Source organism: Mastigoproctus giganteus, chromosome 3, assembly GCF_048544385.1.
Source record: "Mastigoproctus giganteus isolate SK-2022 chromosome 3, ASM4854438v1, whole genome shotgun sequence".
Lineage (NCBI taxonomy): Eukaryota > Metazoa > Arthropoda > Arachnida > Uropygi > Thelyphonidae > Mastigoproctus > Mastigoproctus giganteus.
The window spans coordinates 178,941,922-178,959,602 of record NC_143577.1 but is presented as its reverse complement, the minus strand read 5'-3'; the positions used below and the strand labels follow the sequence as shown (position 1 = coordinate 178,959,602).

General features: G+C 38.1%; 1 protein-coding gene across 1 annotated transcript in view; it reads right to left on the bottom strand.

Moving 5' to 3' along the window:
• Positions 1-17,681, bottom strand: part of shtd (anaphase promoting complex subunit 1) — a 989,031-nt gene that overhangs the window by 572,297 nt on the left and 399,053 nt on the right. Inside the window, exon 20 of the mRNA XM_090370159.1 lies at positions 9,447-9,586. Coding sequence (XP_090226285.1) covers positions 9,447-9,586 — 140 coding nt within the window. The remainder of the gene's footprint in view (positions 1-9,446; positions 9,587-17,681) is intronic.

The window sequence follows — 17,681 nt, the reverse complement described above, 5'->3', positions numbered from 1 at the left end:
CTGGGTTTTATTTGGGCTTGACTTAAAATCTTGCCCCCTTTCTGAGCAGTGACCACCAGTTGCAACAGCCTGGGAATGGGTGTGCGATGTGTGGCGAAATTTACAACACTTGCAGCACATGGGCACAGCCACATGCTCGCGGAAGCGGTGGCTGCTCCAATTCATGTAGATTCTTGTTTGTGAATGTAGTATGCATTTGATGCCAACTCAACAATCCAATTTGTACTGTTGCTGGTTTTGGACTTTGTCGAGTACTTTGAGTAGACTAATTTGTTTGTCATGGTCTGGGAGAGATCCTTGGAGATTACACTGATATATTTCATCTAAAAGTTGATCAGGGGTAGAATCCCTATCCAAATCAAATATAATTATTGAGGGTCACTTCTTTCTGGGGTTCCCACTCTTGGCGACAGGCCAAAAGTGAGAATTTTTGGATTCGTCCTTTGTATCAGTTTAAATTACTATACCTACATTATGCGTCTTGTGAATGACTTTAATCCTTGTTGTTTTAAAGTCTTCTTGCAGGTTTGTCATGATTTTATTTTTTATTTCCTTGCTTGATTGTTGAGCATTTTCATTCAGCAGGCAAAGGACAACAAAGTGCAGCTGTTTCATTAACGTTTTCTTTCTAGGGCTTCTTTGCTGGTCATTGTACTCTGGTTATCCTCAGCACATCAGCATAGGAAATGGTGCGCTGATGCTGGTGGTATTTGATTTTTCCATTCCTCATGAATGGCTTCCAATGTGCCATTGCTTTTTCTTTATCAATATAGTTTTAAAGAGAACGTATTCCATCATGCTCCATATTTGCATTATATCTCCCCAAAAGGTGGTGGTAATGTGGGTACTCGATTCTGCCATCACCTGGTAATGTGGGTACTCGATTCTGCCATCACCTGTTCCGTATCCGACCGCAGGAATTGGACTGGTGCCATTACAAAGCCCTCAGACTTTGTAATGGCACAAAGCTTTACATAAATTTTTCGATGGTATTCACGTTTTCAAGGTGGGCAAACTTTGGTTGAGGATTTTAGCCACTTAGGTTGTTAGGTTGACTGACTAAAATGCTGAAAATGTGCATGAACTCATCTATGAGGACAGACAGCATATGATTAACAATATTTGTGACATTTTAGGCCGCATGGTACTTGCCAATACATTTTAACTGGAAATTTAAACACACAGCAGATTACCGCAAAATTTGTGCCCCATTTGCTGAGTGGCGAAGAGAAACAAAACCAACTTTCTGTGTGTGTGTGTGTGTGGGTGGGTTTGGGTCTTAAAGCATAGGAACAGACAGCAGTCCTCCCAGTGGAAAAGTCCATCACTACATGTCCAAAACAGGCAAGGCAAGGCAGGCCAGATCAAATGTCAAGGGCATGCTGATTGTTTTCTTCAACGATGAGGGAATTATTCATCAGGAATACCTTCCACCAATCCAAACTGTAACTCATCAGTTCCACATCAGGATCCTAAGAAGTTTAAAGCAGTGTCAGGAGAAAACACCCAGAGAAATGGCCTTTACTACATGAAGATAATAATAAATCTTCATTTCAGAAACTATTGCAGGATTGGCTTCTCATTGTAATAATGTGAGAATTGCACAGCTTTGTCAGTTCAGCAGATTTTTAGCGGAGAACAAAATGCCTATGAACCTACACTCTCCCTATTCTCCTTTCATGGTCCCGTGACTTATTGTTCTCTAAATTGAAAATCCAATTAAAAAGACAAAGATATGAAGGCAACATGGAGATTGAAGATGAACTGCAGTAGGTGCTGACAGCACGATGAAACAGAAGTTCCAGAGACACTTCAAACAGTGGAAGAAGTTCTGAAATTGATCTATAAAACCTGCACTGCTTTGAAGGGAACAATGCTAATGTGTAGCTAACATTAGCCTAATTTAATTCTATTAATTTAGCCAGTAAAACTTTTGGCTCATACTTCATATATATGTACCTCATATATATTAAACCATTTATTAGATATTTTCCTTTTAAGGTTTATTTCCAGTCTGCTATGCTTCCCAGGCACAAAATTTGAAACTACATATCTTGCTTTTCGTACTATAGTAAACCATCTTGAGATAATACTGGGTATTGGTTTTCCATCTCTTTACTACATTGAAGAATCTTCACTTTAAAAACTATTGCAGTAAAAGTTTGACTATATTTAAGAAAGTAGAAAAGACTTCAGATTTTCAATCACTGATCATTTGATTTTGATTTTTGATTTGGTAGTTGTTGGCGCATCGGCTTCTGTGGCCATATTGCACCTCCCAAGGTTTTTGCAGTACTTTGATCCAAGCCCGAGGCGGGAATCGAACCCGCGACCTTTGGGTTGCCGGGCAGGTACTTTACCCACTCGGCTAGCCCGGTCGGCCTGATCATTTGATTACTCTCATCAATGAACAATGTTTATAAGGGTTACCTTGTCAAGTGTTTCACAATCATAACTGGTAAGGGATTGCACTTTCAAAGAGGTGGCAACTACTTAAGTAGGATATATATATTTTTTTTTCTGTTGAACCAAATGATGCTACTATCTGAAATTCTAAATGGGAATCATTCAGGGAACTAATCAAAAAATATCAAGCTTTTTATACCGTCTATCTGCAGGTTTCAAGGTTTAGATCTAAAAATGGATGTCAGATGAAATGAGACCAGCTGAAGAAAAGAAAAAATAAATAATAAAAAAGAAAGGTAGCAAAGAATTCTTTGCTTGCATTAACACCAGAAGGCAAGGAATGGACCACATCGGCACACTGGATATGAATTCATAACTAATGATTATCCTGATCAGATTGCTGTAAACTGAATATTTTGCATATAAAAATGAAGTCCTTTTTAGGGATAGCAATGCCAGAAATATACCATTATAAGTGGGAGCTAAATGATTTGGTGATAACTGAGAGGAAAGTGTAAAAAAAATTGTTGAAGCTAAAAGTAAATAAGGCTCATGTGACCAATGAAATCTATCCTAATATATAAAAAAAAATAGCAAAAGAAGTAAACCTTCAAACATAATTATATGAGCATTCTCAGATTCAGGGGAAGTACGTACAGATTGGACATATGCAACTATTCCTCTTACTCACAAAGGGGAATGAAAAGGTAAAGGGAATAATTACAGACCAGTAAGTTTGATCTCTGCTGCAGAGAAAATGGAGTCAGTAGTGAAAGAAGTACTGCAGAATCATACTTGCCAACGGAATTATACAGAAATTGCAGCTCTGATTTGTTAAGAGTATATCTTGGCTGCCTAATTAGCTACTATTTAACAAACAAACTGGAGGCAAAAAATAAATTTGCTATCATATACTTTGATTTCACCAAAGCTTTTGACATGAAATGTCAAAAGTCTTCTGACATGAAAAACTGCTGTACAAATTGGAGCAGTGTGGGTAATGGAATTTTTTTGGCTGATGCTGTATAAGCTTGCTTCACAACATTTGCCACTATTACTAAAACTAAATTTGTAAAAAGCTATCATTGTTTTAACTGTATAGTTAAACGTTTATCCAAAGAAAGCCAATGTGTACACATATACTTATAAACCTAAACTTTCCTTTTAACGTTTTCCAGCTAATAAATGTCCACCAAACATTCATCAACTTTCAGAGGAAGGCTTTAAGTTCCCTTTTCAGCACAAAAAAAGTAATTAGATGACAATGGCAGGATATTTCTATCAACTGTTCGCAATCCCTTCTTTAAATAACCTCAATACTACAGTTTTTTGGGCTATTATAATAAGGAGATTATCAACAATAAATGCCATACAGTTTTTTGATTCCCTTCAACTTCTGACTCTCTCTCTCTCTCTGTGTCAGGGTAACTCAATTTTTTTTTTTTTTTTTTTTGGCTGGTGCATCATAAGCCTCAGGCTTCCTTGCACCATATGGCTAAGAATAAGAAAAAGCCCAATACTGTTCACTCCAGGTGCTGGTGATGGCTGCTAGCTGCTTTAGATGTGGTTTCTTTTATTAGTAGCAGTAGAGGCATGTCCCTCCCCCCCGATGGTATTCTCCACCTTGTCGCGGTGGGGGTAGCTTGCATGTCCCGATGACCCAGAGAGCAAAGTCGGCGGTAGCTTAGCTACTGGTAGGGCCTCCCAAGCCAGACAGGTCAAAGGGTAGGGGCCAGACTAAGAGAGATACCCCGGCCCTCCAGGTTGGGGGTTGCTGCAATGGGCTAGCTCCTCGTTCAGTGTAAAAAATACACAGATGCTAAACGACCTACAAGTGAAAATGAAAATGGACTGCACTTTCGGAAACGACTCGGCAAATGGAAAAGGACTATGATTTTGGGATGCTGGAATATTCAAGCCCTTTCAACTAAAAGAAACTTTCTTTCGGATGAACTGCAAAAATTCAAGTTAGACATCGTCGTGTTATCAGAGACAAAGAAAAAGGGATGTGGAGAGGAAATAATCGGAGAATACTACCATTTTTGGAGTGGAATTGATAAGAGTGAAAGAGCAAGAGCAGGAGTTTCTATTGCTGTTAAAAAGAAATTGAGACACAACATCAAAAACTGGCAATTTCTTAATGAAAGAATGATCTCATTAGAACTGAAAATGTACAGGACAGAAATATGTATTTTGGGAATATATGCCCCGACTAATGACACCGCCGATACCTTGAAGGATGAATTTTGGCAGGATCTGAGAGAACTAATAGAAAAAAATTCCTAAGAACAAAGAGATATTTCTAATGGGAGATTTCAATGCAAGAGTAGGAACTGAACAAATAGCAAAGTTATTGGAAGATATGGAGAGAAAGAGAGGAATGACAACGGAGATAGACTATGCAATCTTTGTGAACAGTTCGACTTGAGAATAAACAACACATTTTTCCAACACAAGGATATCCATAAATATACTTGGTCACAGGAGACAAGACAAATTAGATCAGTTAGAGATTACATTATTTCAAAACATTCAGGGACATGTGTATTGAAAGATGTCAGAGTTTATAGAGGAGCCAAATGTGGATCTGACCATTTTCTTGTTAAAACAACACTGAGGTGGAACTGGATTAAGAAAATATGTGGGGACAACCAACAATGCAGGGAAGGAGAAATGCTACAAGTGGATCAATTTAACGTTGACCTACTCCAGGACGACAGCATTAGAAACAACTTCACCCAGAGACTGGATGCTGCAATTAACATAGAGATAAAAGGTAATACTGAAGAAATCTACAAATATTTAAAAAATACTGTTAAAAAAATAACTCATGAAATCCTAGGCAAAAAGAAGAACCAAGGACCAAAAAAGATCTGGATTACAGAGAAAGTAAGAGCTGTTGTGGAGGAAAAGAAACTTGCATATCAGAAATGGCTGGGTGATCGGAATGATGCATATAGAAACATTTATGTTGAAAAGAAGAAAACAGCCAATCAGTTGGTAGTAGAAGCGAAAAATGAAGAATGGGAAAGGAAATACGCAACTATTAATAGCAAATTGGGCTTCAAGCAATCAGCAGAATTGTGGAAGATCCTTAAAGACTTGAGAAAACAGAATAAACACAACGCTGGTCTGCAATTAATACCTTTGAAAGACTGGATGGAGTACTAATAAAGACTTTTAAAAGAAGACCAGGAAGAGTTCAAGACGATGGAGGTTTTGGTGTAGAAGACTCAGGCTTAAAAGTTTCTGTTAGGGAAGTGGAACTCCTGTTAAAGGAAGGAAGGAATAGCAAATCACCTGGATCTGGAGGAGTTTACATGGAACTTCTGAAATAAGGAGGAAGAGGAGTGGCTGTTCTGATACAAAAACTGTTAAATACTGAGAGGAGAAGAAATACCGAAAGAAATGATAACAGGATATATTACATCAATTTATAAGAAGGGCGATCGGAAAAGCTGTTCAAATTACAGAGGAATATGCGTCCTGAACCCGCTGTTAAAGATCCTTGGAAAATGGATCAGGAACCATTTAGAAGTCCGAATCGAGGTATCAGAAGAACAAAGTGGTTTTTCAGCTGGGAGGTCATGTATAGATCATATCTCAACAGTATGACAGATCCTTGAAAAATGCCAATCAAAAGGAAAAAAAATCTTTATGATTTTCATTGACCTTGAAAAGGCATATGACAGTGTTCCAAGAAAACCCTTATGGGAAGCACTGAAAGAGGTAAATATTGATGGAGAACTGATTAACATTATTAAGGCAATTTACAGGAATAATAGATGCAGAATTAAAGTGGGATCAGCTTTGTCACCTGAAATCCACACTTCAAAAGGCTTATTACAAGGTTGTTGCATGTCACCAACACTTTTCAAAATTTATATCGACATCTGCCTAAGATCCTGGTCAAAAAAATGTAATAAAATGGGATTGCCGATTAATAAGAACACCTATATTTACAATTTACTTTTTGCAGACGATCAGGTGGTGATAGCACAAGACTTAGAAGATGCAAAGTATGCATGTCGTCAATTGTTTGAGGAATATAAACAATGGGGTCTAAAAATTAATTTTAGCAAGACTGAAATGTTGTCTTCAGGGCCAGGACACATTCTAAATATTGCAGGTTTTAAAATCAAACTAGTCGATAAATTCAAATATTTGGGATCAATCTTACAAAGTGATGGATCATCCCAAGCAGAGATCAATAAGAGAATTACAGACGGCAGAAAGGATATCAGCATGTTAAACTCTGTTCTGTGGAGCAAAAATATCCTACATAAAACAAAGGAACTTATATATTTCAAACGATTGTACGAAGTCTTCTGTTGTATGGAGCGGAAACCTGGCATTGAATAGTCGAGCGGAAAACAAATTGCTCTCCACAGAAATGGATTTTTGGAGATGCTCAGCAGGAACTTCTAGAAGAGACAGAAAATGGAATGAAGACATAAGGGAAAAAATGGAAGTGAAAAAAACTATTATTCACACCATCAGAGAAAAGCGTCTAACATGGTATGGACATGTAAAACGGATGCAAGAAAACAGATATCCAAAGGCTATCCTGGAATGGATACCTCCTGGAAGAAGGAGAAGAGGAAGACCTAGGAGGACATGGATGGATGGAGTATGGGAGTGCATGACAGCTCGAGGCTTAACCGACCAAGACACCTTGAACCACACTTTATGGTAGGAAAAAAATTCCTAACAAGAAATAACTTGTAGGCTGAGGAAACCCATTGTAAAAGGAAACACTCAACTTGAAGAAGTAGAGGCATGTGATGCAAGAAAGCAAGCTTATGTAGCATCAGCCAAAAAAAAAAAAAAAAAAACCCACCATTTCACATATACATTCCATTCCCTCTAAAAGTTTGTCCAGTTCCTCCTTGAATTTATTTAAGCTATCAACTTCCACGACAGATGGAGTTTGTTCCAGCAATCAACTACTCGCTGGCTGAAGGCCAATTTAGCCATCAGGTAGTTGATTAGGAAAGGTTACCATAATGGGGATATTACTTGGAATCCCTTTAATTACTGACAGCTGTGGTAATCAAAAATGGCAAATTTTTCAAAGAAGCCTCTATCTCATCTTTCCTCCATGTACAATTTTGCCAAAATTCCATGCTATTTTCTTCTTCCACAACCACAATTTTTTGATATTTCTAAACAACATACCTATATGATTTGCACAACTCAGAAAGATTTATGTTCTTTGATAAATGATGCAAATAAACACTCGGCATGTATGATAGTATCACCATCACTGTGAAATGCTATCTATTTTTGCATTTATTTTTCCATTTTATGCTTATTTGTCTACAAATATCTGATTACATCATGTTTCTCACCACTTGAAATTGAAAAATCATCTACAGTACACAAATCAAACTCGTCACCCTTTCCAGATTTTACAATACATGGAAAATCTTGCATATGTGTCTTCTGAAATTTTGTTATATTTCTTTGCCATCTCTGAAGGGCATTATTATTTACATTTTAACCACACAGGCACACACACACAGGCACAGGCACACACACACACACACACACACACACACACACACACACACACACACACACACACACACACACACACACACACACACACAAGAATACATAACAAAAAACAATGCTAAGCATATCATTCTTCTCTTTCTTGGTGATTCCCTTCTACTTCTGACTCTCTCTCTCTCTCTCTCTCTCTCTCTCTCTCTCTCTCTCTCTCTCTCTCTCTCTCTCTCTCTCTCTCTCTGTGTCAGGGTAACTCAATATTTTTTTTGGCTGGCAGCATAAGCCTCGGGCTTCTTGCACCATATGGCTAATAATAATAATAATAATAATAATAACAAGAAGTATCGACCATTCTGATCATCGTGTCAACCACTGGTATGGTACCAAAGACTCTACATAGCAGCCTAGTGGCAATGGGTCTCCCAGAGAACACCTATAAGGAACTCCAGAAAATCGCAATCCTGAACACCTGTAGGATAGTCAGAGATTTCCTCAACCAACAGTAACACCAAACATTACAACCACCCTGTGTACTTGGGGCAGTACCCATCACGGAGTGGAATCCCCCAATCAGGGAGAAATAATATAAGAGCAACAACAATAATAATATCCCACATTCAAACATAGACTAGCAATCTGTTAACAAAAAAAAATGGGGTGGAGAGAAATTCAGTGAATTTGTTAAGTTTTATTAATAAATTTTCAGTAGCAGAATGACTTACATGGACATAAATCTCAAATCTTTGGCCATTCTGCTCTTTGTAATAGTAAAGTAGCACGATTTTATTTGATTTGATTTTACTGCCACATTAGCAGCAGTGGCTATTATGCACAAAGACAAAAGTAAAAATAAATTCCGGTACAAAATAGCAAGAGTGGGAATTGCTGATGAAGTGGTAAGAGTACCACAAAACATATGATCTCCATCCATATATAATTTGCAAATAAAAATGAATATATTTACATCTCACACAGATTACAAATGGTAATCTATGTGAGATGCTTTATTCCACTTTCAATATATTTACTTATACAGTATTATAATACAATATAATGTTATATACAGTTTTAACATTATTCATTTATATTTTGTTTAATATAATATAAATGCATGTATAACAAGTATTTTTACAATCCTTAGCAAATCTAATGGTGAAGCTTCATTTTGGAATGTAATTGTAGGGCAGCAGGGAACTACTGTTCCACAATTACATTCCAAAAATGAAATTCATCAACTCCTATATTCCAAGGTGACACCAAATCTCACTCAGCCCTTTAGGTGAAGGGAAACCAAACATCTTTCATGGGTTTTCAGAGTCTGAGGACTTATAAAAATTTAAAGAGTGATTTGACAAATATCTGGAAGTAGACAAAACACAAAACTACAGGCATTTTATTTCATTTAATTATTATTATTATTACTGTTTGTTTTGACAGCAGATGCTACATAAGTTTAACTTCCTTACAGCATCATCATCATATCATTTTCACACTAATACTAAAAAACCACTACAAATGAAACACACCTCATGATCCAAATGATCAAAGCCATCATCATCTTCTTTTGGAATTCCATGTTTTCCTGCTTCTCCTGATTTTATTTGTGTTGCTTTACACGATGTCAAAAGCTTTGTTTTAGAATGCATGGCTGCTAACTCTTGCCTACCTATTAATTATTGTAATTGACATTAATGAAATAAGTTATTAAAACAATATACAGCAGAAACCAGATAAGAAATTCCTGCATAAGAAGTTTTTCCCCCATACTAGGTTTGGTTTCTTAATTCCCAATTTCAGCTCTATATATTACAGCGTATTATTTTCCTGCATAAAAAGTATGTGATATTTATTATGCAGGAAAAATACACGGTGTATTATTATAATGTTTTCCTCACTTATTTTTATATTAAAAAATATAAAACAATATAAACATTTTGGTAATTGAACAAGTTAGTGCATAGCATCATTTTAGTTCGTAGTAAATCAGAGTAGGTGAAATGGCATTGTCTTTTACATCTCATACTGTGAATGCCTTCATACAATATGATACAATATGAGATGTAAAAAATGATGCCATTTCACTTACTTCGGTGATTTACTATTAAGTAACTTGTTTGATTAGTAAATTTTCGATTAGTAAAATAGTTAGAGGCTTTCAGCACTAAAATATTTTTAGTATAAACATTTTGATATAATGAAAGTGACATATTGCATTTGTTTTCATCAATATACATAATTGGATACATTGACCACAATAAGCATTAAGTCCTGATGGTTGTGAACAGTTCTGAATTACTTAGAGGATGTTACTCTGTGTTATTATAATTGTGACGTTTTAAGGTATGTTGAAACTCCAAAGGAGCTCATTCTTCCAACTTGGTAATGAGTTTAATGAACAGAATGTTAAACAATTAGAAATTCTCAATTTAAAAATGTTTCCCATAGGCAGAGTAAAATATTTATAAATTCTGAAATAGAACTTAAAAGTGATGTTTAACTTATGTACATGTATACTTTTATTTGTTTAGTTAAAATTTTATACCCTTGAGGCCATTTTCCCTTCTAAGAAATTTTCCATCATAAGAAGTTCTAAACCTTCACTCCGCTGGAAAAAATTTTTTCTGGATTCTACTGTATGAACATTTCTCATTATAATAAAATCCTTTCCTTGATGGACCTAAATTTAATGAGGTCCATCAAGGAAAGTACCATGCGGTCCATCTTTTCAGCCATATGGGATCCCATGATATCTACCCTAAGCTAAAATATTTTAACTAACAGCAAATACCATAACACTGAAATAAGGAGCCAGGATTTTCCACACTATCACCTTTTGTCAGCCTGCTAAGTAAGTCATACATAGCAGACAGCCATCTGAACCTCATGAAAAGTGAAATCAGAACCACTTCTGAACCTTGGGAGAAGGCTCATTATAAGTGACAGCAGTGAATTCAAGCACCAAGAAATATATGTTTCTTGAAAACCTTTGCCATTTTATTTACTTAATTGTCATATTATATCGTATTTTATAAGTAGCTATAAAGTACTAGTGACGCTCATTAATTTTATTTTTAATTTAGATAGATTTTTTTAGGTTAAAACATAATATATGTAAATATTGTTTCATTTGAATCTCACTACCATTACTATAATACAGAGTGGTAGGAAATTCAAATTTTTTAATTGTGGTGAATAGGTAACTCTATCATAAAACTAGATAGCATAATACGTATCACTGTTGTTGTTTGTTATTTGGTTTTTAGGAGCATTAGCAACTAAGGCCATATTGCTCTGGGGATATGCGGTGGTCATTCCTGACCTTTCCGCATCCTCCGTATTTGGTGGTGACGGGCTCGAAGCCCGGTCTAATCAAGAAGCGTGTGATACGCACTACTGCTCCTTCCCACCTGGCTAGAGAGACGCCTACGTATCACTGCCACAAGGAAACTATTAGATAGTCTAGTACTAATGATTAATTGATTAAATTGATTAAACTTATTAATTTTCATTTTTAATCAATAGTATTCAATTGGATATCATGAGCCAGACAACAGCAGCAAAGCAGCAGGCACAAATTAGCAGGAGTGATGGGGCTCGAGGAAGAGAACCGAGGGGTGCGATTCTCCAAAGCATCACAGACTAAAAAAATGTGTGACGTGAAATAAATGCTTGCAGAGCTTTCTGGAACAGGACATAATCCAGCCAAGGAAGATGTCTTTGTGTGTGCTAGGTACAGAGAGAGAGAGTCAAGAAAATAGGTACCAACTCGGCATTCTGATGGACGTCTATGAGAATTTAGAGTCGGGTAGATGCCCTTGAAGGTATTAAAGTGGGGAACTCATCAAGATTGCAGCTGCCCAAATCAATGCCAAAGCTCACTCTTGTGCATCAGGCAACACAGAGGCAATCTCCAAGGCAGAATGCACAGGTCCCACAGGAGCTAGTTATTGTCGGTGACTCTATTATCAGGGAGACAGGAAATATATTGTGTAAAAAGGATATGTGGAATAGGACTAGGATATGTCTGCCAGGGACAAAACTTGATGATGCTGTAGAGCAGATATCTGTTACCATTTCCATTAGTAAAAAGGCATACAGTGCAAGAAAGCACACTTATGTAGCATCAGCCAAAAAAAAAAAAAAAAAACCACCACTCCCATTTCACCCCTCTGTTCATTCCAAATACATGTACAGCTCAGCCTTAAATTTATTTAGACTATTAACTTCCACAACCAAGGATGGAAGTCTGTTCAACTAACCAACTACCCACTGGCTAAAAGAAAACTTCCGCACATCTATTCTACATCTGTCTTTCCTCAATTTGAATTTATGCCCTCTCAGGTGATTATTCTGAACAAGAGGAAGAATCCCATCAGCATGCTCAAGGCTTTATACACCTCAATCAGATCACCTTGCAGGTGCCTAGTCTCCAGATACTGTAATTTGCAAAATTTAAGCCTTTCTTCATAACAGCAACCCTTTGTTCCATTCACTAATCTTGTTGTCCTTCTCAATACTCATTCCAACAGCTCTACATCCTTCTTAAAATTAGGCCTCCAGAACTAATTTTAAGAAGGTGTGGCCTGACCATTGCCTTATACAAAGGGATAATCACCTCCTTATCCCTGCTAGAAAAATTCCTGTATATCACTGACAAGACACTATCAGATGTTTTCAAGACACTATCAGATGTTTTCTGAGCACTGGAGCCTGTCTTGCAGACAGTCTCCACTGCTCAGAAAACATCATATCTGCCTGCACAATTACCCCCAGGTCCTTTTTGTTCTCTACCACTGTCAGTGTAGTAACCCCAGCGTGTGGTACTACACTGACAGTGTAGTACCAGCGTGTGGTACTACACTGTCAGTGTAGTACCACACGCTGGGGTTACTGCTTCCCACATGTAGTACTTTACATTTGTCAATGTTAAACTTCATTTGCCACCTCTCAGCCCATCTGCTCAACTTTTCTAGATCCTGTTGCAGGAGCGTACTGTCATTAGTGTCCTTAACAACCCTGCGAACCCTCATATCGTCTGCAAACTTGGGACATTAAGGTTGATATACCATCATCAATATCATTTGTAAATACAGAAAACAACAATGGACCAAACACTTTAAAAGAAAAAAGGGTAATATTGTTGTACATGTTGGCACTAATGACATTAAGAGTAGATCTGGAGATTTATTAACAAGTACATGTCAATGTTGAAAAAAGTCAATAAGTTAGGATTAAATTTGAAAGTTTCTGCAATTCTGCCAAGAAAAGATAGGAGGGAAGTGCACGATGAGAGCCTTGTCAATCAATTCGGCCTAGAGAGAATGTGCAAGACTCGTGGGATGAAATTTTTTTCAGCGTGGTCTGTGCTTGTTAACAGGAGAGAAGCTTCTTCAAAGATAGCATTCACGTAAATAGAAAGGGTGCAAGAATATTTGCTGATGCTATCAAAGCAGTGTCAGAAAACTGCTAGCTTGCCAGAATCCACATATTGGCTAACAGTAGCTGCTGGCAGAGGTGAGAATGATTCTTGCACTTCTATTGAAATGAGCAGCAGCCTGGAAAGCAAGGAGCTGGGGATTTCCAGGACTGCCGGAAGTTATCACGGAAAAAGAAAATACATGGACTGTTTGTTTGTTTGTTTGTTATTTGGTTTTTAGGAGCATTAGCAACTAAGGCCATATTGCTCCGGGATATGCGGTGGTCATTCCCTGACCTTTCCGCATCCTCTGTATTTGGTGGTGACGGGCTCGAACCCCGGTCTAATCAAGAAGCGTGTGCTATGCACTGCTGCTCCTTCCTACCTGGCTACGGAGGCGCCTCATGGACTGTGTTAGGATAACTAAGAGTAAGAACAGGTGTAGGAGTATAGTAAATAAATTTGATGACTATGAAGTGCTGGACAAGACAACAAATGTGAATATTGTTGGGATATCAGAGACATGGTTCAACATAGATATCAGCACTGCAGAATTGGAATTTGGATAGTATAGTGTGTGCAGAAAGGATACAGAAAGGATAGACAGGGTAGAAAGGAAGGAGAGGTTATGCTGTTAGTTAAGAAACAAAATCTAAGGAAGTGCATCCAGCTGACATGGGTGGACAGTGCAATGCTGAGTCAGTTTGGTGTGACATAGGCACAGGGAAAGCAAAAATGGTTTCATTTTCAGTGGTTTCAATGGTCTATAGGCGTAATGACTCTGATGAGCACAATGAATGATGATACAGAGAAATAGAGGGGGCCAGTAAACCAGCAAGTCTTATAATGGGAGATTTTAACATTCCAAATATTGACTAGAACTTATAGGTTGGTCACTCGCATGTTAGCAAGGGTTTTTGTGGACTTATTGAATGACTGTTTTCTGCAACAGGATGTTCGAGAGGCAACCATAGAGATTAATACTCTTGATCTGGTTATCAGCACTGATTATTCGTGAATTAAGAATTTGCAGAAAAAGGAACCATTGGGTGGCAGTGATCACAGTTTACCGATGTGGAATTTACTTAAATATATTACTACCACCAGGGGCAAAGGAAAGGGTTTTTCCTTTCGTAAAGGTGACTAAAGTGGTCTCAGACAGTTTTTAAATTCTAAACAGTAGAACCAACTGATAATGTGACCAACGGCAAATTCTAAATGGGAAACAGACAAGGAATTAATCGTGGAAGCTACTAGGCTTTTCATTCCAACTAAGAAATACTGTCCAAGATTTAGATCTAAATGGAGGTCAGATGAACTAATTGTTTGTTTCTTTGTTATTTGGTTTTTAGGAGCATTAGCAACTATGGCCATATTGCTCTGGGATATGCGGTGGTCATTCCCTGATCTTTCTGCATTCTCCGCATTTGGTGGTGATGGGCTCGAACCCCGGTTTAATCAAGAAGCGTGTGCTCCTTCCACCCTGGCTACGGAGGCGCAGATGAACTAATGACGCTCATGGCAGAGAAATAAAATACACGATACATATAAAATATCAGGTGACACAGAAGCCTATGATAGATATAAGCTAGTCTGTAATCAAGTCACAAAGGAGGTTAGGTAAGTGAAGACAGATTATGAGAAATCTCTGGCAAAATTTGCTAAGAAAAACAGCAAAAGCTTCTCTACTTATATAAACTCTAGAAGGAAGGGGTTGAATCGATTGGTCCACTTGATATTGATGGTTCGATGGTTGATGATTCCTGCTCACATAGCTGAGAAACTGATTGAGTAGTTTGCATCTACATTCACACATGAGGCATTCTGCAGGGAAGTGGAGGACAGAAGCTGATTAAAGTTGCACTGCTTCTACTGAAATGAGCAGAAGCCTGAAAAACAAGATGCAGGATATTTCAGAGACTGCTGGGAGTCATTGCGGTACAAGTAAACACATGGGTTGTGTTAGGGTAGCTAAGAATAGAAACAGGTGCATGTATACCTGCGTGTACACCAATGCTAGGAGTTTGGTAAATAAATTTGATGAATTTGAGGTATTGCTCAAAACATCAAAGGCAGATATTGTTGGGATATCAGAGACGTGGTGTCACACAGATATAAGGAATGCGGAACTGGAATTTGGGGAATACAATGTGTATAGAAAGGATAGACAGGACAGGAGGGGAGGAGGGGTTATGCTATTAGTTAAGAAAAACAAAGTCCAAGGATTTGGTTTTTTTTTAGGAGCATTAGCAACTAAGGTCATATTGCTCCGGGATATGCGGTGGTCATTCCTTGACCTTTCCGCATACTCCGTATTTGGTGGTGACGGGCTCGAACCCCGGTCTAATCAGGAAGCGTGTGCTACGCACTGTTGCTCCTTCCCACCTGGCTACGGAGGCGCAAGTCCAAGGAAGTGAAGCCAGTCGACATCGATGGTCAGGGCAGTGTCGAGTCAGTTTGGTGTGACATAAGCATAGGGAAATCAAAATTGAGAGTAGGAGTGTGCTATAGGCGTAATGACTCTGATGAGTATAATAAGATATTGTACAGGGAAATAGAGTGAGCCAGTAAATCAGAGAGTCTTATAATGGGGGATTTTAATTTCCCAGATATTGACTGGAATTTGTGGGTTGGTCACTCGCACACTAGCAAGGCTTTTGTGGATTTATTGGATGATTGCTTTCTACATCAGCATGTTCGTGAGGCAACAAGAGGGAGCAATACTCTTGATCTGATTATCAGTAGTGATTCTTCATGCATTAAGAATCTGCAGATAAATGAACCACAGTGTGTTGAAGTGGGATTTACTCAAGGAGGTAACTACCATCAGAGGTAAAGGGAAGGGTTTTTGTTTTCGTAAAGGTGACTATGATGGTCTGAGACAGTATTTAAATTCTATACAGTGGGACCAACTGATGATGTTACCAACAGCAAACTAAAAATGGGAAGCATTCAAGGAACTAATCTTGGAGGCTACCAGGTTTTACATACCAACTAAGAAATATTGTTCAAGGTTTAGGCCTAAATGGTTGTCAGATGAACTAATGAGACATGTGGCAGAGAAGAAAAATGCATGGGATACATACAAATTAATGGGTGACATGGAAGCCTTTGATAGATATAAGTTGGTCTGTAACCAAGTCACAAAGGAGATTAGGCAGGCAAAGGCAGACTACGAAAAATCCTTGGCAAAGGATGCAAAGAAAAACAGAAAAGAGTTCTTTACCTATTTAAACCCAAGAAGGAAAGGGATGAATCAGATTGGTCCACTGGATATTGATGGTTCAACAGTTGAGGATCCTGCTCAGGTGGCTAACAATCTAAACGAGTATTTTGCATCTACATTCGTGCATGAGGAGTTATACAGAAAGGAGAATGATGTAGGTAAAGTAAACATTGGCAGCGAGCTGGATGATTTTGTAATAACTGAGAGGAAAGTGGAGGAGAGATTGTTGAGGATAAACATAAAAAAAGCACCTGGGGTGGATGGGATCTATCCAGTTATATTAAAGGAGGCAGCAAAGGAAGTAAGCAAACCCCTAGCCATAATTATGAGAGCTTCTTTGGACTCAGGGGAGGTACCCATAGACTGGAGATGTGCAAATGTAACCCCAATTCACAAAGGAGGATCAAAGGCTGACACAAGTAATTATAGACCTGTTAGTTTAACTTCTGTTCCAGGTAAATTAATGGAGGCACTGGTTAAAGAAGCACTGCAGGATCATCTAGACAAGATTTCAGTTATAGCTCAGACGCAGCATGGTTCTATGATGACTATGATGTAGTCACAAAAGAACTGGATGCAGAGAATAACTTTGTTTTATATATTTGGATCTTAGAAAGGCTTTTGATACTGTTGCACATGGACGACTGCTGCACAAATTGGAGCAGTGTGGCATTGGAGGCAAATTGCTGCTATGGATAAGTGTATGGTTGAGTGGCAGAAGACGGAGAGTGGTAATCAATGGACACTGCTCAACGTGGACTAATGTTATTAGTGGAGTTCCTCAGGGTTCAGTGTTGGGTCCGTTGTTGTTTTCGGTGTTTATGAATGATATTGATGATGGGATATCAAGTTTAATGTGCAAGTTTGCAGATGATACAAAGGTTGGCAGGGTTGTTAAGGACACTACTGACGCTATGCTGCTGCAACAGGATCTGGAAAGGTTGAACAGATGGGCTGAGAGGTGGCAAAGGAAGTTTAACATTGACAAATGTAAAGTACTACATATGGGAAACAGTAACCCCAGAGCAACATATCAACTCTGCGGTACTACACTGACAGTGGTGGAGAATGAAAAGGACCTGGGGGTAATTGTGCAGGCAGATATGAAGTTCTCTGAGC